Here is a 21,404-nt window from a genome sequence, read left to right as displayed (position 1 = left end):
TAGAAGTTCAAAAGCTGCCATGTTTTTTTCCAGAGGCCTCTAGAGTGAGTTTCATAAACCCTTAATAGAGTGTTTAATGCATCATGCCTCTCTGATGGGGCTTTGGTTTTGTAAACCAACGTGGCAGTCCTGTAAATATTAACATAGGGGAGGTCCAAAAGGCGTGTGTATGTGTGTATTCCAGGTATGTGCTCTCTCCGATTGCTGCATCCTATCACATTTGCACAATACATGTCATGGTTGTTTATGGAGGGTTAGCAGTTGGCAAGGCAAATGTACAAGCATCTCCTTTTGGGAGTTTAAGACCAGTGTAACTTTGTTCCCAAAGGGTGGTTTCGTAAAGAGTTTCCACTGGCCCTCCTCAACGCATCAATGAGTTAAGTTGTAAACAAAGGTAGACGAGTATGCACACTTGCTCACTGTACATATACAAACAACACCTCAGTAAGTATCAACAGGACTGCAAGAGCACAATGCAGAGAGAGAGAGAGAGAGAGAGAGAGAGAGAGAGAGAGAGAGAGAGAGAGAAGGGGTGAATAGAAGCTACAGAACACAAAGATAATCTATTAACAGTCAACAGTTCCATGGTCCTGTTATAGCTGTCTAACCTCATTACCCACTTCGTAATCAACCAGAAAACACCTCACCTCCTGGGGCCATATGTACGTATCAAGGGTGTTTACACCAAAAAACAAAGATGAGCACAAATCTGCAGAAAGATCTGTATGTATGAAAAGGAAACGACATGAGAATGTGCGTACCTCTCCACATAATCTATTCTAGTGGCAGTGTCATGAGGTGATATTATGCAGGAACAATTATAAGTGTAATCATTCTTACCGTTGTTACACTCAGTGTGCTAATAGTCTGTGTCTGTAGTCTGTAGTCTGTGAGTCCAGTCAAATTTAAGAGCAACATTAACATTTGTGTTTTTTAGATTGGTGCCTTTTGCTCACGATCAGATAAGAATGCTCTACTTTATTGCCCACGCATTCCGTATGCTGAGGCTACAGGAAATATATCTTCAGTTTAATGCACTTTCCCGCTCCCTCTGGGGCAATCATTATGAATGAATGGGATAATACATTTCTCAAAATAACAACGAAACAACATTTGGGCATCGCTGTCTCGCTAGATGATGGTGACGAATGACGATGCCACTGACAGCTGTTTGGATACCAGCCATGCCATCCAATGGAGAGTCTCCCCTCCTCCGCCAGTAACTCTTGCCTTGGGCACAGATCTGCTTTTTGGCCTCAGTTTTTAAGTCCTGACACTTATTTTTATTTATTTCACATTGCATTGTTCTGAAACAACGCTAGCATTACTGCACAAGCCAATGTCACTCTTCTTTTTCTTTGCCAATTGTACACCGCCATATGATATTGTTTATCATTTGTATCTATAGTTCATTGTTGTTTTTGGTTTGATAATTCCACACGATTCCACGTGATTTCTCCCCAAGATTATAACAATAACAATCATGTTTTTTTTTTCATACATCTGACATGAAATGCACAACAATGTGTATCATGTATAATGTTTATGCTGCGCAAACCTTCATGCATATGGCCCCAGGTTACATTTCTTTTCCTCTTTTAAAAAATCTCAATGCTTTGGCATTTGCTTTAGTCTGAAAACGAAGCGCTTGCCTTCTTTCACTGTTGTATCTATAGTTTTACTTTAGTTTAGTTTTTTTTATTATAGAAATGACCTAAAACACACTCATTTGTTAACACTTCTCAATTACATAAAATCCTCATACAATTATTTTTGCCGCCTCTATATTGTTCTGTACACATCATTCGGGAGAACCCATTCACGCATCATTTTCCCTTTACGGTACTCAACCTATTCCCAATTTCAGAGTCCTCTTAAAGCCACACCTTTCCTTCTCACACAGCTGAGCTGTGGACCTGGATCCAGCCCGCCTCAGTGTAGGCCCCTGTCACATGGCAGTAGACTGTGCCCATCAGTTTGCTCCAGATGATTTGCACCTCCGTTGTGAAGCATTCTGGGAAATCTTCCGCTAACACTTCCAGCATCACTCCGCTCAGGATCTGGGGGAGGGAGAAGGGAATCTGTGTTTAGTACTGTATGTCAGAAGGAGCGAATACACTTCCCGGCACCGGCGGGGGGAAGGTGGTAGGAATAATAGATATGTGGGATGGGGTGAAATATGATCCTACTAGGAATAGGATGGGTAAATGAAAGCCCACACTTCTGTATAATGTCAACTGTATGTACTGTACATTATTGCGACTGTGCAGGTCGCAGTTTACTGTCAGAACCGTCATAGCTCTTCCATATCCGTCCGTACGTCTAACGTCTGACACTGACACATCACTGTTACAGTGATGTCAGATACTCAGAGCAGGGATAACGCCTGAGACTGTGGTTCCCCTGGGCCCTGACACACCACTGTGATCTCCATATATGGGCATTAAAGGGATTGTATGTTGTGATGTCATGGGAACCACTCTATGCCCATATATGGAGATCCCTGATGTCATCAATAATAAGCCCATATCTAACAGGACTTCATATGGGAATGCCCATAAATGGAGGAAGACAGCCCATATCTGTATGGCTGGTTCAGACAGGGATCTCCATGTATGGGCATAAAAGGGATTTTATGTATGATGTCAGATGTGATAGACGTCATAGGATTTTCACATAATGAATAACTAACTGAGTAAGCATGTTTGGGGTCTCACAGCATATCACCAGTCCATTTACAGTACATGGATCTCCATATATGGGTAACTGGTCCGATATACATCACTGGCCAGACGGCCAAGACATGGTGCTAGGGCGAGGTAGCTTGTCGCCCTGAGGCATCTTACTAGTATTATATATACTGTAAGGGTGAAGAGAAAGAAATACAATGATGGGAGCAAGTCAGAAAGTAGGCTAGCTATGGGAAATTCAAATAGAAAACAACATGTATGCTCTTCTGTATTGTTGTATAACTGCATCATATTTGCATGTTCCAGCTACGGTACATCAAGCACTGGAGATGTCTCCACAGCATCTGAGAATAATACGTTCATATAATGGAAATCACATAAAATGTGAAAATGAAAGTGACATTTTATTCATAAGCTGGTTAAGTCATAAGTCACATCATATCAACTTGACTTGCATATCACTCAACAACAATGTTACAAAGTGCTTTACTGTTGTTTCTATACCTTGAAGTATATGGGCTCCACCTTGTGCTTGAGAGCATGGACGTTCCCCACCAGGGCCAATACAGAGGACACTTTCTCTTGGTCGTGGATGTTTTCCACCACAGTGTTGATAGCGCCCATCACCCTGCGGGCATGATACCTCAGCTGGCTGTTACGCTCCATCTCCTCTGGGTCCTCCATCTCCTGGAACTGGCTGAAGTACTGCTTGGCCGATGGAAAGTTCACAAAAAACCTGGCCGGGAAATTAAGGGAATACATCAGTTACAATTGATTGGATGATACAGCTTCACACCGTCATCTATTTGTCTCTTACAAGATTCAAGATTCAAGATTCAAGATGGAGGAAGCATGGAAGCATGGAGGAAGAGGAAGAACGGGAGGAGATATGATCTTTTAAGCAGTGGTGTAAAGTAACTACTGTAAGTACATTTACCCAAGTACATTGCAATTTTCATGTATTGTACTTTGCTTAAGAATATTTCCAATTTCGAATACTTTTACTTCTACTCCACTACATCTCGGATCCAAATATTCCACTTTTTCTCCACTACATTTATTTGAAAACTTAAGTTACAGTAGTTATTTAGCAGATTTTGATTATTATTACAAAACATACATTAACCACTTCAGCCCTATATATCATCATCATCAACTCTTTATTGACAGACACTAGGTCCAATAAGAAGACAAACAAATACACAACATTAAAAACATCACACCAATAAAAAAAAAAAAAAAAAAAAAAGAGCAATCAGAACACTAAAATAAGGTACGATACCAGTGTTTCCAGATGCGAGTGGTATTTCACATTACTGAACTGGGGTTTAGTCAGCAGCATCCACTATATACATTTTGGCCATTTGAAAATAGACGATCTACAAAAAAGTAATTGATTTCTTTGCTGTTTTGGCTTTTATAGCAACCAATCTGATGGCTGAAGGGTGGAGACTGCCGAAGGCTGGAGACATTGGTGGTTCTATCCGTGTGTCAGTATGTGTGTCAGTCTGTTGGACCGATCAGGGTGAGAATTTGCACTTCACACGCACAGTAAGTGATTTTTTTTTTTTTTTTATCCCACGATTTTGTAACACATTTTTCACCCAGTGCCAACTGCCTAAGCTGTAATCCTGGAACACGTTATTCCAACCATTTCCTTCCCCTCCAACATGGCGCCCTGGCTGATCAGGGGGAGGCAGTATAGAGACCATGCATGTTTTTTGTGAGGGTAGGCCTACCTACCCTAGGGGACACGGGGAGAACCCTCAAATGGTACTGATCCCAGTATAGGGGATGCTCATACACATACAGCAATAGCAGCTAACAGTTAATTGGCAGGCAGAAACTACTTTTAGAAACATCTAATACAGCAACTAATCTTAATGGGAAATGTGCATTCTTTGGAACATGTGAACAAAACAGGCATGAGAAAATAAAACATTACTTGAAAAGTGAATGCCTCACAGCCACCAAGTCATTCTGTTTCACATTTCATGGCTCCCTTGCTGCTCATTACAAAGTGTGACCTGCAGCATATTTGCAAAGCACAACCCAAAGGAATGGCTTTAGATCAGGGGTCTTCAACGTTTTCAGGCCAAGGACCTCTTTGTTGAGAGAGAGAAGAAACAGGGACCCCCACAACCTTTTCATAGATTCCATATAGTTTCATCGTTTGACAACACAATCATCAGTGTATTTTGGATTCATGTCAATTTGTGTTTTCAGATATTTAACCACTTGAACCGTCAATACTTAATAAACTTGACCTTTCACTCTGTTGTGGGCGTTGTGAGCTGTAGATCTGCAATTTTTGGCTAAAGAGATCTGCTATTTTTGGCTAAAGTTCTCAGAAAAGGGATGCTAGGGTTCAAGTGGTTAATATAAAAAAGGAAAACAAAAGGCTTTCTATCACACAAAGATTTGGAGGACCCCCTGTAGTAACTCTGAGGAACCCCTAGGGGTCCCGGACCCCCTGTTGAAGACCCCTGCTTTAGATTATGCCCTGCAGAGCACTGGTCCCTTATTCTCTGAATCTGAGTTTTCCACTGAAGTGTTTGCATTCTTTGAGAAAAACATGGTTTGGTTTAGGTGTAAGCGTTGAGACTATACCAAGAACCAAATACATGCTGAGAAGCCAGGCTAATTATAAGTGCTGGTAATGGTTAGAGTAGCGCTGATGAGGCAAAATATATTTAAGACTGTTGCGTCTTAAACCTTCAGTGCTAAGGGGTTCAATTTGACTGGATAACAACTGGTGTAAATAGAAACCACACTGTAAAATATTTCGCTGTAAATTTACAGTAAATTACTGGATACTAATTGCATTACTTTCACAGTAATTTTCACAGTAAATATTGCACTGTAAATTACTGTAATTTCACAGCTGCGAAATTATGGTAATTCACTGTGATTTAGCAGTATGGATTGCAGTTATTTACTGTAATATTACAGTAGTTGCCTGTATTTTTACACTATTACTGTGAATGTAATGCAGCTCAGTAGGCAGTAATTTACTGTATATTTACAGTAAATTGTATCTAATACAGTAAGATATTGTAAATTTGAATTTATAGGCCCATTCCCACTGGGCCAGATAACAGATAAAAAAAAGCTCTTTCTCCAGATATTTTTCCATTCAAAGTGGATGGTAGATACAGATAAAAAATATCTGCCACAGATATTCTTTATCTGTATCTATCATCCACTTTGAATGGAAAAATATCTGAAGAAAGAGATTTTTTTTTAATCTGTTATCTGGCTCAGTGGGAATGGGCCTCAACTGTGATTTTACCAAACATACACAAACATGCTAAAAGAAAAAGAAAAGAAAGAAAAACAACTTCATTCATTTAAACTTTTTATTGTACAATTCCAATACAAAGTGCAACATTTCAAATGGACAAAGAAGAACCACACCAGTCTCTCTTAAAGCCTTTTACTCAGTAGAAGTGTTAAGTCTACAAACACTCCTGGAGTTTGGTCTGGTGTCTGGAGGCCAGTTTGAAAACTGGTTGTCATAGACTTTAGTTATTTAGGAGGCTGCAACACTGTTTTCCAGTGAAACTCCAGGAGTGATTTTGTGGACTAAAAAACTTCACCTGACTTTGTATCAGCATGGTGGTGAGTAGATACAATATTTTCCCTTTTGGGTGAACTGTTCCTTTAACTGCAAAATAACTCATCTACTCACCCTCATGCCAGTTGGAACAGAGGTGAAATGTGTCCATATAACACAAATGGAGGTTGCCTTCACAACTTAGGGATAAATGGTGACTGGTTCTCTCTGGCAACCCTCCTGTGTGTTATATGAACACACTTCAGCAGGCACGAAGTATGTGAAGTACACCTCAACATTGCACTCAGTCACATAAGTCCTGAAGGTATAAGGCAACACAGCAGTGGTAAGAACAAAGCAACCTAATGTTTACATAAATTACAGTATGCACCTTGCTAACATGCAGGCAGAGACGGAAGAGGCGAGCATTGCTGAATGAAGTGACAGGGCATCGGCAAAGAATATTGACAATTTTACATATCCAGATAAGAATAATGGCTGGTGGAGTTGGACAAACAAGAGTAGGGCATCTGAAACACGTATGAGTGTGTCTCATATTCGAGTCCTGAATACCATCGACCATTCAAAGTCCACAAGTTTTCTCAAATGCGTATGAGTGTGTCTCATATTGGAGTCCTGAATACCATCGACCATTCAAAGTCCACAAGTTTTCTCAAATGCGTATGAGTGTGTCTCATATTGGAGTCCTCAATACCATCGACCATTCAAAGTCCACAAGTTGTCTCAAAAGTGTGCTCACGTGTGGGTTGATACGCCACGCTTCTTCGATTTGGAGCCTCTCTCAGGGTTAATGCCCATGAAGCACCTGTAAACAATAAGACAAGACAACAACTTTTAGTTTCACATAAACATAATATTGCATCGTTTATACAAGGCACATGCAGCAGTTCCCCTTTCCCTTAAGTAAACCCTACACCAGGGGTTCCCAAACTTTTTTGTCTCAGGGTACCCCATAAATATCTTTTTAATCCGAAGCACCCCTACATTATAATTTTCACTCCCAGCACCTTATATTTATAGCATATCATCGTTGTCGGGTGGAAACCTTGTATGTCCAAAACCGTTAGTTTTGTATTTATCATCCATAAAATGTACTAAACTAGTGAAAAGTTATGTTGAGAGGAAAACGTTGAGATAATATCCATTTTGGTTAGAACTGACTGAAAATAACTGTACTTCAAGTTTAAAATGATACTAAATATTTGTCCAAATAAATAAATTCCAAAGATTATCAAATGATCTCGCGGCACCCCTGGACTGCCGTCGCGGCACCCCAGGGTGCCCCATCACCCACTTTGAAAACCCCTGCCCTACACCACAGAAAGAAAGTAGTACCGAGAGTAAGTAACATTCAAGTATCAATGTTGCAAGCAATCCAGTACAATGCTTCAGTACAATTTCAGTGTTACAATACCTCCAATCCAGAGTACACACACCATCCTCAGGATACAGCAGATTGAAGTTGTAGTAGATCGCGAAAACCACAGCTATCCAATAATGATCCCATCGTGTTGTCCCATCACCACTTGCTCTTCAATGGACAGCATCCAGGCCATAGACTTCATTAAATCACCTGAAAAGAGATACCCATTATGTGATATTGTAGAGGTGAAATGCTAATTGAACAAGAGTAGAATTTCAATGATCAGCAACATCACAAACTGTGACACAACTCACTTTATTTTGATCTGACAGGCATTTAAGACAATTCTCAAATTAGGGTCAGATTCAGCAATGTATTTTGTCTGGGATTTTGAAGGGTTTTTGAAGGTAAGACAGAAATATAAGCCAGATTTTGTCACTTTACATACACTATTTTTACGACCAGGTTGATGAATCGTCCGGGGACCCCCAGGGGTCCTTGAGGGAGTTCTAGGGGGTCCCCAGCTAAATTATAATTAGGAACTAAATTGACCCTCATTGGGTATGTAACTCAGAACCAAATGGACCCTAACAGGTCCATTTTGGTCCCATTTGTACACTGAGAATTACATTAACATTGATTTTACGATATACTGTAGATTGGGGTCTCAGAAATAGATATGCCATTAAATGGGGGGTCTGTAGCCTAATCTTCTCTTATGGTGGTCCCTGGCATTGCTTTTCAAATGGGGTCTACTGGCTAATAAGTGTCAATTTGGGGGTCCTTGACACAAAAAGGTTTGAGAACCACTGCTGTAGATCAAGACACTGATCAGCTTATGTGAAAAGTATCTTATGATCACGTAGATTATAATATAAAATCCAGATATCAACAGTACCTTGGACAATCAAGCAGGGGGTGCTTGGTAATTTCTCTGTCCTCTGCACATCAGTGGCTGTGGCACACAGCTGTAAAAAACATAAGACAAGAAAACAACCACCTCAATGATTGACCATGCCCAAGAGATCTCAAGCTGACACCAAACTCTCTCCAGGACCTCTAGATAAAACCTTATCTAGAACCTCAATCAATTTGTCAATCACATTAGATCTACTTTCTATTATTCTATGCCAAATTCTATTAGCAATGTTAAATGCAGTATACATTTTCAGTAGCCTATAAGTATAATACCTTTGGATAAACTCCAGAGTGCAAGTGCCATCCTCAGGACACTGCAGATTGAAGTTGCAGTAGCCATCATGTGGTCCCATCTTATTCTTCAATGGACAGCATCCTTCCAGGCCCAAGCCAAGGCTTCATTATATCACCTGAACAGAGATACCCATCGTGTGATATTGTTAAGAGGTGAAATGCTAAAAGCATTCCACAATATACACACACACACACGCACACACACGCACGCACGCACGCACGCACACACGCACGCACACACACACACACACACACACACACACACACACACACACACAATTTATTTATGCCCACAGAGTGGCATATCACTCTGTGGCATGTACTGTTTTGGTACAGTTTAAAAAAATGAAATCTTTCCAAAATGATCAGTTTATTTTACTTTAATATTATTTGATGAAGATAGAAATAAAATCTCTATTCACACGTTCCAGTATTTTTCTGACTTACATTATTTTCTAGGTATGCTTACATTATGATATTAAGTGGGGGGGAAAATCACCCTATGTCACCCTAATGACCATAATGTCTCACATGTGGAGGAAAGGGGAGGGGCGAGGAGATTCCATCAAAGTCAAAACAAAGTTTTAATGTAGGCAATTAAATATAATATAAATTTAATCCATGCATAAAGATTTAAGGACATTATACTTATGATGGGATTTCTGACGGAAATTAAGCTCCTACTGCAGTGGACAGCACAAGCAGGTAGGCTAATAATCAATCATTAATCTGATGGTCATGCACCCGTCAAATATAAACCATCTACAGCAGTGGTTCTCAAACTTTTTCACGTCAACAAACCCCAAAAAACACTTATCAGCCAGTGGACGTCCATTTGAAAAGATATACACCAGGGACCCCCAAGAGAAGATTTTTAAGGCTCTGTAGTGATTCCATTTTAATTTCAAGGACCCCCAGGACATATTTAATGGCATTTCTATCTCTGAGATGATGATATATATATGTTAATTTAACTCTCAGAATGTACAAATGGAACAAAATGGACCTGTTATCATTTAGCCAGGGACCCCCTGGAACTCCCTCAAGGACTGCTGAGGGGTCCCGGACCCCACTTTGAAAACCAATGATCTAACTACAGGCTCCTGTGTCGTGACGCTTGGCTTGTGGATCGGTTGCTTTTACAGCAACTTTGAGCCACACCGGAGCATAAAACCTCCCCCGGTGCAAATATTATCATTGATATAGTTGAGAACCAAATGGACCCGGCGTAAGGATACGTAACAACTGACACAAGGATTGTCTGTGGTTCTCTAAGTAGTGTCCGGTCATTATCGCGTCCGAGTGATGGAGTTCCAGATGGACCACAGCTAAATGATAGATATAGGAACCAAATGGACCCGTATGGGTCTGTAACTCGTGCGTCGCGGGTGGCGGCGGCGGGGATGTATTCCACGCGCGTCGGCCGTATTGAACCGGGCAGGGCGGGCGACCGACCGTAGTAGTAAGCAGCCGACATGATATAAATAAGCCCCGCTGACGTGCAGCCTCTCGGCGGCAGAAACCACTCAAGCACACCGGTGAACCGGCTTGGCGTTTACACCGAGCGACGCGCGCCACTGTGAGCTTGTATATCTGCTATTTAGTTAAAGCCGTTTGTGAGGGGAAACACACATTTAACTCAACAGTTTAAATGTGTGTTTCCCTCACACACCGCTTTAACTAAATAGCAGATATACAAGCTCATAGTGGTGCGCGTCGCTCGGTGTAAACGCCAAGCCGGTTCACCGGTGTGTTTGTGTGTTTTCTGCCCCTCGTCAGCGGGGAAGCAGTGCTGCTGCAGCCTGCACTGCAGCACACATACATTACTGGAGCAAGACTGAACCCTAACCCAAGCACAACTAGTTGTCATTAAGGTGGAGGGGGTAAAAAAGAGCGTGACTTACCTTATCAGAGCAATGTTATGAACTTCACATGACTTCTGAAAGTTCCTTTGAATTGAAATTGACTTCATAATTCCATCTTCACCATCAGTTCCCTGCTGCTTTCCCTCTCACAGCTCACAATGGATAAAAATTTGAAATGAAATCCCACAATGCAGCGCGGATCAAGTAATTTGTTGTGGTATCACAGTAACATTCTGAACACAATATTTTATTGTGAGATATATTGTAAAGTGTTGTGTAATCCTGATAACAATTTAGAGTACAGTCATTTGTTGTGTTATCACAGATGATGGTGTGATTACACAGTAATATTCAGAATACAGTATTATATTGTGAAATAATAATGTAAAGTATTGTGAGATCCTGGTAATATTTAACACTGACTCTCCATTGACTTGAATGGGAAAATGCTAAAAATCTACTTTTCCCAAATGACTGACATCATCGATGTCTGATGTCATAGACCACCTGAGACTGACACAGTATGTTCATATCGGTATATGGGCATTCCAATATTGATATAATATTTCTAGTTTCTGATTAGATGAAGGCTATTGTGATCATGTGATGAATGTGGATGGAGTGTTGTTGTTTTTCTCTGATTCTAGAGGACACTGTAACCTTATTTATTGTTTATATAAGAAAGCTTGTGCTTCTGGAGGTTTATAGAATGAATGCCTGCATTGCTGCACTTCAACTAAGAAACAGAAGACAAAGAGCAGAAGTAAGCTTTTGTTTTGATTCAAGACCATGCAGGGTCTAGGCTATACCGGTGTACCACAAGCTCATATTGAAGCAATATAGAAAAAGCTCTCTCTCTCTCTGTGTGCGTGTGCGTGTGCGTGCGTGTGTGCGTGCGTGCGTGTGTGTGTGTGTGTGTGTGTGTGTGTGTGTGTTCAGCATGCTCAACAAGGCTCACCAAAGAATAAATGGATACCATGGCAAGCATTTTTTATTATATCTACCAGTAAGACTCCCCAGATAGAGAGATAAGCGACCGTCAGGTCACATGTACCGGAATACACAAATTGGCCTTAGCAACCTCTTGGTGGCGCTAGAAGAGGGGCATGTGAGAAATCAGGGGCGGAGGTTGTTGTTTGCCAGCCAAGGAGTGTGTGTGCAACATTTGGCATGGATAGAGGCAACGGTGCCGGAGATAAGAGTAGGGTCAAAAGTGTGACGTGATGTGACGGACAGACGGAGGGACTGACTGACTGACGGAGGGACTGACAGACAGCCGGTGGAGGTTTTCATAGTAACTTGCGACCTGACGGTCGCAATAAATTCCTATCTGTCGGTAGCCTATGTCTGTCCTTCGCATATCTCGAGAACTGGTCATCCAATCAACACCAACCTTGAGTTGAGTGAGAAAGATGATCGTAAGTGCGGTTCTCAAAAACTGTCCAAACAGCCGTTCCCCGAACGGGCACAGCACTAGTTTTCTCAATGATGATACAATATCTATTGACATAAGACTTAGCTATATATAGGCATGATCCAAAAACAAAGAGAGAATCAGAGAAACACTAACATAGATACAGACAGCCATGCGTGTCCATGTGCACAAACATTCACCTAATTTTTGTGACCCAGATTCCCTCGGTAGTCCTCTTGCCCTAGTGCACCCAGCTGACTGGCTATAGTTCTTCCCCTGTGTGAGTTTGCCCTGGGCAGCCCACACTACACTTCCCCAGATCCTGTGACATGCAGCCCGACAGAAGCCCTACTTCGCCTGTGGTGCTCTTTGCTCAGCATTCCCAGCTGTCATATATAAGTAATTTCTTTTGTGACAAGAATTATAAACCAGATTGTTGTCCTATGCAGTCAGATACAGTATAACATGAATGGTAACCTCAGAAGCTCAGGGAGTAGGTTGCTCTGCTTGTGCTATTAATAGTTATAATCTCCCTTTCCCAAGGATAATTTTTGTCAAATCAATTATAATAAAGATAACGGGAGCAATAGCAATATCAACAGGCAATGTAATTGGCTGTAGATCCACTACACACTGCTAAATGCATTTTAAGCTCCGCCAGCATGCGAGAAGATATATCTCAAAAACTATACTGATTGGATATCGATGGAATTTGCAGAATTACAAGGGGTGAATAACAGATAAACAGGGAATGATCCAAATTGAACGTGGATAAAACATGCTGATCACATTCATGCACCCTAGAGGATGAACCCTAACCATTTGAGTGATGTCATGATACCGTACCTCAGCAAGCTTCCCCACATAATATGGAGGTGGTGTTGAGTGCACGTCCCCTTCTCCTCTCAATTCTCAGAGCACATGACTGCTGAATATCCTTTGTCAATGGTGCCAAATTACAAATGTTTAAACAAAATCTAAAAAAAAGGAAGTGCGATGACAATTATCAAGTGAAACAAAATCAGTACAGCCAATTAAATCATACTGTATCTGTTAATTGAGGATTATTCCACGTGCCCTACACAGACCCAAAACTCCAGCTCGAGCCCATTAATGGTGTGTGATGTTCCAGTGAGGTCTGACCCAACCGGAAAAGGGTCTGCAATTTATTACCTGAGACCTGACATCAGATAAATGAAATCTCTCTCTGGCGTGCACTTTGTTTGATGCATGCAGTGCACAACTCTCTGAAGCATGTGCACTCGGGCTGTCTGACACATATAATCACAATCAAATAACAGACAGAACATACACATCACAAAGCTACTAAGAGAGGTAAACTTAAACTTAACTAGTGCCTCCGACAAAGGTCCTCACATATTAATATGCAAACAAGGCCCACATATCCGTTACAGGGACATGTAAGCAACATGCCATGGCATACAGTAGTAGAGAATACAGCAAGTTAGTGATCCAGCAGCAAATAACAAAAAAACATGGTAGCCCTTCCTTTTCCAGTCCGGTAATTACCCGGTAATTACCAGATAATTACCGGACTAGTATAGGAAGGGCTACCAAAAATATCACCAACAACAATGCTCACAAATAGCAGCCAGCGACTGTCCATTACAGAGAAGCATAAGTATGTCCTAAAGAATAGAGCAGAGTTAGAGCTACTTGATTATACATTATATATACTGTAGACTGCACCTGTGTAATGTAGCTCACTTTATCTGTGATTTTCATATATGTAATGTAAATTTGTAATTGTATTTGTTGTACATGATGTAATTTTCTGATCCTTTTAAAATAGCTAAACTTCCCACATGGATGCTACTGTATGTGTGTCTTCAAAATGCTTCTAGTAGACCAGTTGTCCAGTTGCCTCCAAACATGATACAAAATAATCAGCCATGGGACTGTCCTTGAACCAAATACGAGAACGGTCGCCCCCAAACCTCCTCGGCCTGGGTCAAATCCGGCGACCCCGGAAAGGTCCAAAACTCTGCCCTGGAAATACAACGCATTCTCATTCCCAAAACGGCAAACATTTGACGTCTCAGGGGCACCGAGACTAGAGTGGGGCAATGATGATTTATGATTCTATCCCTATCAGGAAGTAACTCCAACAGCGCTGAGTCGGCTGAAGCGGACTTCACAACGTTCGGCACGGTCACTCGCTCACCTAATGGCTCACTCTCATGGCTCAAGTTCTTTTTATTGGAATCATTACCATTGCCTCCGTCGTTGTGACAGTTTTACACCTGTGACAGTTTTACACCTAACTAATTAACCTAATTTATTATTACAAGACTACAAGTTACGTTTCTGACAGATTACGAAAATACCGTAAGACTATATTCACAAATGCATCAAGTGTCACACACACAATGTTTCGTCGGATGTTGAAAACGCCCAAAACCTAAACTTTTAGTGAAAAGACAATTCCCTTTCCCATCACTATACTGCCTCACCTCAGTTTGAGTTCTCCAGCGGAAAGAGAACAGCGTTTTTTTCAGGAGGGAATAACAGGACAGTTAAACAGTTAAAGGACCTGCTCTGTCTATAAATCATGACTCATTCATTCAATGTAATAACATTGTTTTAATAATTAATTTAGATTGTGCATTTGGGAAGAAACCTGGCAGGCGGCTTATTACATTTTACAGGTCCCTCATCAATGACAACGTAGATGGCTTTGTGTCAGTTTATTCTACATACATAGGCTACATTTTAACTACCATAAACAGTCTTGTGCGAGATGTGCCAGCGTTTGGCATCTAAGCCTGTGCTGCTGAGCACACTTCTGCACCTGTCTTTGCATTTAAATGGACTCATCAAAGCCAGAGCAGTGCTGCCTGTTAGTGGGGCCTATTAATCACATTTTAATTAGACTTGAAGGACCTTTTAAGGGGGGGGGGAATGGATTCTACTCCACTGGATTCTGAAGGTTACATTTTTTGGATTAGGCACAGGGATATAACCAAGTATGCGTGAACATGGCTCATCATCCCTTTTCAGGACGCTTGAATGTACACTTTAACCCATGAAGACATGACGCAGATTCTACAAATGTCTTCTTAATCAGTCATTCTGCAAATTCTCTAACTTTTGTGTGCCAAGACACCCAAAATGATATGTATTTGGCCATGGACCCCCATCTGATAATGTTTTGTGCCAGGGACCCCCAGAAGAGAAGAGTTATATTTAAAAAATCACACCTGTGCAAAGTGAGCACCGTTCACTTCACAGTGTGAAGTGACACCTGTGCGAAGTTCGCAGTTAGCAGATGCGACCGAGTATTTCCCGGTGAACCTAAGCGCAACGGTGGGGGCTTGGGAGTGTGGGGAACACAAACACGCACCACTGACTATTGCTGATGATGGATGGAGAGATTATATAGCTTAGCCTTTATGTATTGAGAATGAGAGGCACTCTTGCCGATTTAGTAAGAGACTCGTCGACAATTGCAAGATATTGTCATGATGATAACCTTTTCTTCCCACAACCAGACTAAGGATTTATATTGTCTGTGTTATTGTTTACAACCACAATTATTCATGTGTGGCATGATCGCGGTTCACTAGTTTTAGTAGGCTATAGTGTAGGCTTAGAAGCCTTTTCAGAAGTTAATTTAATGTTTTCCATTTAATGATTTCCTTTATCCTCATCTAATCTTGTGCTAGGCCTATAATGCATGCAACTGTTTTTGCCATGTTTTAAGGCTGTGTAGGCTTTTCAGAAGTTGATTTAATGTTTTCCATTTAATGATTTCCTTTATCGTCATCTTCCGCTAATGCACGCAACTGTTTTCGCCAGGTTTTAAGGTCTTATTTTAGTTGTTTCTCATAAGCTCGCAACCCTCCTTGCCCATCGGTCCCCACCTTTGCGCACAGGTTCACCGGGAAATACGCGGTCGCATAGCAGATGTACAATTAAGCGTGGAGTGCGTCACAAAGTGACGCATTGTGGGCTTGTATCTGCTATTTTTGAGAACCACTGTTCTAAATCCTAAGAGGTTTCAAACGTATGTTGCTATTGCTAAAATCTAAAACGACACAGATGCTTTCCTGGTTTAAGAAACCCACCACATGTCACCAAAGATGTTGTCTTCTTTTGAGAATGTCCTTTAATCCCACCCTAATTCTATCACGTTTGATTGCTTATGCAAAGTTGCCAGTGTCACTGTACTGTTAAGTGCCACGCAGGGCCAGAGGGGCAGTGGAGTGGGGTGCAATTGCATTAGTATGCATTAGGGAGAATGTCAGCGCTTTGAGGCTCTTGTCACTGTATATTCTCTCTGTTTATCCAAGCAGACAGACAAAAAATGCAAATCTGTATGAACAAGAAAAAGGATTATCATCTTCTGGTTTAAGTTACAGTAGGTCAGTTTAGTTTAGCTTGTTGAATGTCAAATATATCACTGGTTGATAGTTTCTTATCCCTCTGTTCCATCACCCTGTATCATATAGCATCTGTATATGTTACATTGTTGTTGACCTTAATGACACAACTGGTCATACATTGTGCATGACAGGTAAAGTTCAATAAGTACATAATCTGTGATAAACCAGCTATCAGTTTGCACTTTATTGTGGACAGATGGACGGCAGACAGACCATGTTGTTTTTCATCGAGGGAGACGAGAGAAAGACAATCAGAGAAGGGGAGTGGGAGAGATGTGCAAGAAGGCTAAATGATTTTACGAGAGAACAACAGGAGATGTGCAGCCAGAGGGGGAAAGAGACAGACACACACACACTGAAGTGCCAAAACGTGCACATGCACACACACGCACGCACGCGCACGCACGCACGCACGCACGCACGCACGCACGCACGCACGCACGCACGCACGCACGCACGCACGCACACACACACACACACACACACACACACACACACACACACACACACACACACACACACACACACACACACACACACACAGAGAGAGAGAGAGAGAGAGAATACTCTCTGCCCCTTACATTCCCCCTTACTGATTTTTGTCACCCTGAAATGTTAATCTGGTTGTTTCAGTCACTTCAGTCGCCATGGCTACAAAACACTGTCAATTTTAACGAGCTTCTTCGGGGCATTTCTTGTGGAATACCATTTGGCTGGGGACAGTCAAGAGAGAGTCACTATAAACTCTCTCCTCTGATCTTGGTATTTAAGAACATGAAAAGCAATGAGAAAAACTGCCAAAATGTGTCATCTGTAATTGGGCCGCAACAGTTGGGACCAAGGCTTCATGGAGGCTGTCTCTCTTGAAGAAATGTTTTTGTGTGAGATGAAAGATATGGGCAGAAGTGAAAGCAATTTTGGGGGTGGTATATCTTTATAGATATTCAATTCTGGGGATATTTGGAGGCTCTATTTGTGTTTTCTTTTTTTTCTTCTTTTTTTCTTGTAGGACATTGGCCCTGCCCACAATTTATGAAAAAGAAAAAAAAAAAAAAAAAAAAAGGTATACGGAGTATGAAAACCATTGTCACATGATGGAAAAACAACAAACTTCTGTAACAACTTCTGAGACATTTTATAGAATGTCTGGTGCCCCCATGTGCTTTGGCTCTGCTTTGTTTAGAAGCCCCTCAATGTCATTAAAATGTGGGGCACGTTGGTTCATGACTTTTGGCATTAATAGCAAAATGGGCCCCTCCCGGAAAGCTTGGAAGCCATCCATGGTGGCCAATCAGAATGGATTATGAAAATCTGACTGATACATCTTCATCTCATGACTCCAAAGAGAATATTTACAGATTTGCGTGAGTTTTGGATAGATCTAGGTAGGAGTAGTAGCAAAACATGTGTTTTGAAGAAAACACGAAAGGGTGGAAAATCTTGTTAGGCGGAAATGGGAGTGGTCTGTTATAGCGCCACCATGAGGCCATTTTGAAAGTGAAACAAACTCACAGATGAAGAGGTGAAATAAATATTATATACTTTCTGTTCCTATAACCATTTCAAGTTTGAGATATTTGGAATCTTTAAAAAGGTTCCTACTGCTTTTATATTGAGAATTTTATATTTAATACCAAAGATGAAAATGTATGAGGGCATGTCCTCTATAGATAAAGGAAAATTAAGAATAAAAAATGTATGAGGCATAAAATGTGACACTCTGGGCATTGTGACACTTTCCACAGTCCAAGTAGAGATGGACTGTGGAATGTTTCAGCATCTTAATGACACTGAGTGTTCCTGAGTGTTCCAGCTGTTTATGAATTGTTATGATATTTGACATTATAAGTAATTCTAAAATGCTTTATAATGCGTTATGATTATTGTTATAAAGCATTATGATGATTTATGAGGTCTTATAACTATGATTACAGTGTCATAAGCAGATTAAAATGCCTTTATAAGTATGTTTATAATGCATTGACATGGGATGCATAATTACCCCAAGATATGTTATTGCGACCGTCAGGTCGCAAGTTACTATGAAAACCTCCACCGGCTGTCTGTCTGTCTGTCCGTCATGTCACGTCACGTCACACTTTTGGCCCTATACTCTTATCTCCGGTACCGTATCCATGCCAAACTTTGCACACACACTCCTTGGCTGGCAAACCACAACCTCCGCCCCTGATTTCTCACAAGCCCCTCTTCTAGCGCCACCATGAGGGTGTGTATACATGTGACCTGACGGTCGCCTATCTCCTGATTAGGGAGTCTTACTGGTATTTCTCTGAAGTATAAATTAAGAAGAATATTCAGATAGACCAATTTTTCTAGATGACTGATAAGAATGAAGTGGTGTATGGAGAGAGAAACAGTGAGAGACAATGTGTGTGTGAGAGAGAAAGAGTGAGAGAGAGTGTGTGTGAGAGAGATAAAGATAGAGAATCTGTTTCAGAACAAATTTTCCTCTATGGTTGTGAGATCTGGGGTCCACTTGCCAACCAAGAACCTGAAAAATGGAAAACACCAAATTGCATCCATTGTTTGGTGTCATTATCCAAAAGAAAGTAACCCAGACACGCTCCATAAACAAAACCCTCGAACAGAGAATCTCTAGAGAGAGATGCCCGGTCAGCCAGCTTGAACAAACACATGTAGCCAACAGGCAGAATACCCACTAGACTAAACCAAATGATAAGATACCAAAACAAAAGCTATCTAGCACATTGGAAAGCATAAACCCAAAGGCAGAGCAAACTAAAAAAGTGTGCTCCTCGGAGCACAGGTCTCCGCCAGGCTGGGTTGCCTACCCAGGGCCAACAAACCTTGGAAGTCACTTGGAAAGGGATCTGTAGAGACAAACTTTGTAACAGATCGTCGTGGACTCACTCTTGTGCACAAACACAAAACTGGAGCAGGGGTGGAGTGTCATAGGCGTGCGTCTGGAGGTTTAGTGGTGTCTAAGTGCTGGACAATGGTGGCACCTGCTGGGTCTAGTCACACCCCCAGGAAGTCCACCGCCGCATCTGCGTGAATCAAAACAGCACCCCGGTTTCGACAATGGAACAAGGGGGGAGCGCTTGTTTTCGGTGGAGATGACGGAGGCATGCCGGCGTTATATTATAAACACAATCTGATCTAGCAATCATGACATAGGCTATTTATTATAATCACTAATTCACTATGAAGTGTCTTTAATTATAATTAAAGTAAAAATAGTCAAATAACAAACAAGGACAAATTGTTCTGCCCACAACCTTATCAAACCAAAATGCCTAAACTACTGTAAATGTAGGCCTATTATAACTATGATAATGGTTCTTAATTAGTCCCAATTATTAAGTATAATATTTGACCTTATAAATATAGAATGTTTAAGATTATATATGTTATGAAACATCGCATAGTCGAGCGTTGCGAGTCTGCGACGGTCGCATGAGCCGACTCAGCGCCGTTACCGGCTTATGTGCCGTCTGCCGTTATGGACAGAATAGTAAATCTTCATTCCCCCGAATTTCGTCACCTCCGCGCGGTCCAGGCGAACACAACGGAGCGCTCCCTACCTCCGGTTCAGTCAATCACAAGCTTCCACTGGCGATACCGGGTTGCTGTTTTGATACACGCGCCGCATCTTGGTCACATGACCCCTCTCCCCAGAGAAAATATAAATGGTAAATGGATGCATTTAGATAGTGCCTTTATCCAAGGTGCTTTACAATGATTGTGCATCTACATGCACGCACACACACACACACACACACACACACACACATTCATACACCGATGGCGGAGGAAACCATGCAAGGCACCAACCTGCTCATCGGGAGCAAGTAGAAGTTCAGCGTCTTGCTCAAGGACACTAAGACACTCCTCTGAAAGCCCGGGATCGTACTGGGAAGCTTCTGGTTTCTATAAGCGGATGCTCTACCCCTGAGCCACGGCCATCTCTATGTGCACCGATTTGTGAGTTTTGGACAAAGGGTAGAAAATGTGTGTTTTGAAGAATATTTTTATTGGAGCCTACAGCCTACAGTTGAAGACTGGCCTACTCTAAGAGTGCCTGCAAAGTTTCACAGCAATCAGGCGCTGTGTTCATTGACTCCAATTTTGGAGTCAATCTCATGGGTACACTGGCATTTGTGGATTTTCAGTTATGGACAACCGCTGATCCGATCGACTTATACCGTAATATACTGCATATATACAGAATATTACAGATTACAATATGCTCTGTGCATAGGCCTACTGTAACGGTATAGTCCCGGGGGTTCAGGCGGTGGGCGGCACACATGAAAGTCTCATATTTGTTTATGCCGGTTCAAATCTGCTGCCGAGCCAATCAAGCGAGGCTATGGGAAACATAATCCGTGTTACATGCCACCATCATCATTGTTATCTCATTGATTGTGCGACTCACCTTATGAGCACGGACACGCCCACACCTTCGCCCTCACAGTTCCCGTAGACACGCCCCCATGTGTCCTGGATGATGCAGCGCTCGCTGTTTGACAGTGGCTCAGCGCAGCTCGGCGGCTCGTCCGCAACCTCACAGTCGTCGCAGATGATGTGCCCCCAGGTGTCCTGGAGGATGTCCTGCTCCTTGTCCGACAGCGGCTTCCCCAGCTCCGGGCTCTCCTCCTCCATCTCCCCTCGCACCCCTCGCACGCCTCTTACATCCAGCGGCGGCGGAGGAGAGTCCCTGCGAGACATCCTCCTTCGGCGCAGCACCTCGGAGGCTCCCAGCAGGGTGCGAGGGAGGTAGGGAGTGAGGGAGGGGGGGAGCGAGGCGGAGAGCTGAGACCCCACGGCGAGAGCTGGAGAGCAGGGGGTTTGGTGAGAAGAAGGAGTGGAAGAAGAGAGAGGACAGCAGCGGA

General features: G+C 42.1%; 1 protein-coding gene across 1 annotated transcript; it reads right to left on the bottom strand.

Annotated features, from left to right (window-relative positions):
- Nucleotides 1–1,895: 1,895 nt before the first annotated feature.
- Nucleotides 1,896–21,365, bottom strand: cygb2 (cytoglobin 2; the record flags this gene model as incomplete). The annotated part of the gene is made up of 3 exons (XM_080722050.1): nt 20,948–21,365; nt 3,195–3,426; nt 1,896–2,060 (listed from the first exon to the last, which is right to left on the bottom strand). Exons 1-3 carry the CDS (start codon nt 21,238–21,240, stop codon nt 1,896–1,898), a joined length of 690 nt encoding a protein of 229 aa, XP_080578176.1. The 5' UTR covers nt 21,241–21,365.
- Between the last annotated feature and the right edge of the window lie 39 nt (nt 21,366–21,404).

Source organism: Nannobrachium achirus, assembly GCF_963921795.1.
Source record: "Nannobrachium achirus genome assembly, chromosome: 3".
Taxonomy (NCBI): Eukaryota; Metazoa; Chordata; class Actinopteri; order Myctophiformes; family Myctophidae; genus Nannobrachium; species Nannobrachium achirus.
Note: the sequence above shows the minus strand (reverse complement) of the source record. Positions and strands in the feature narration are given on the sequence as shown.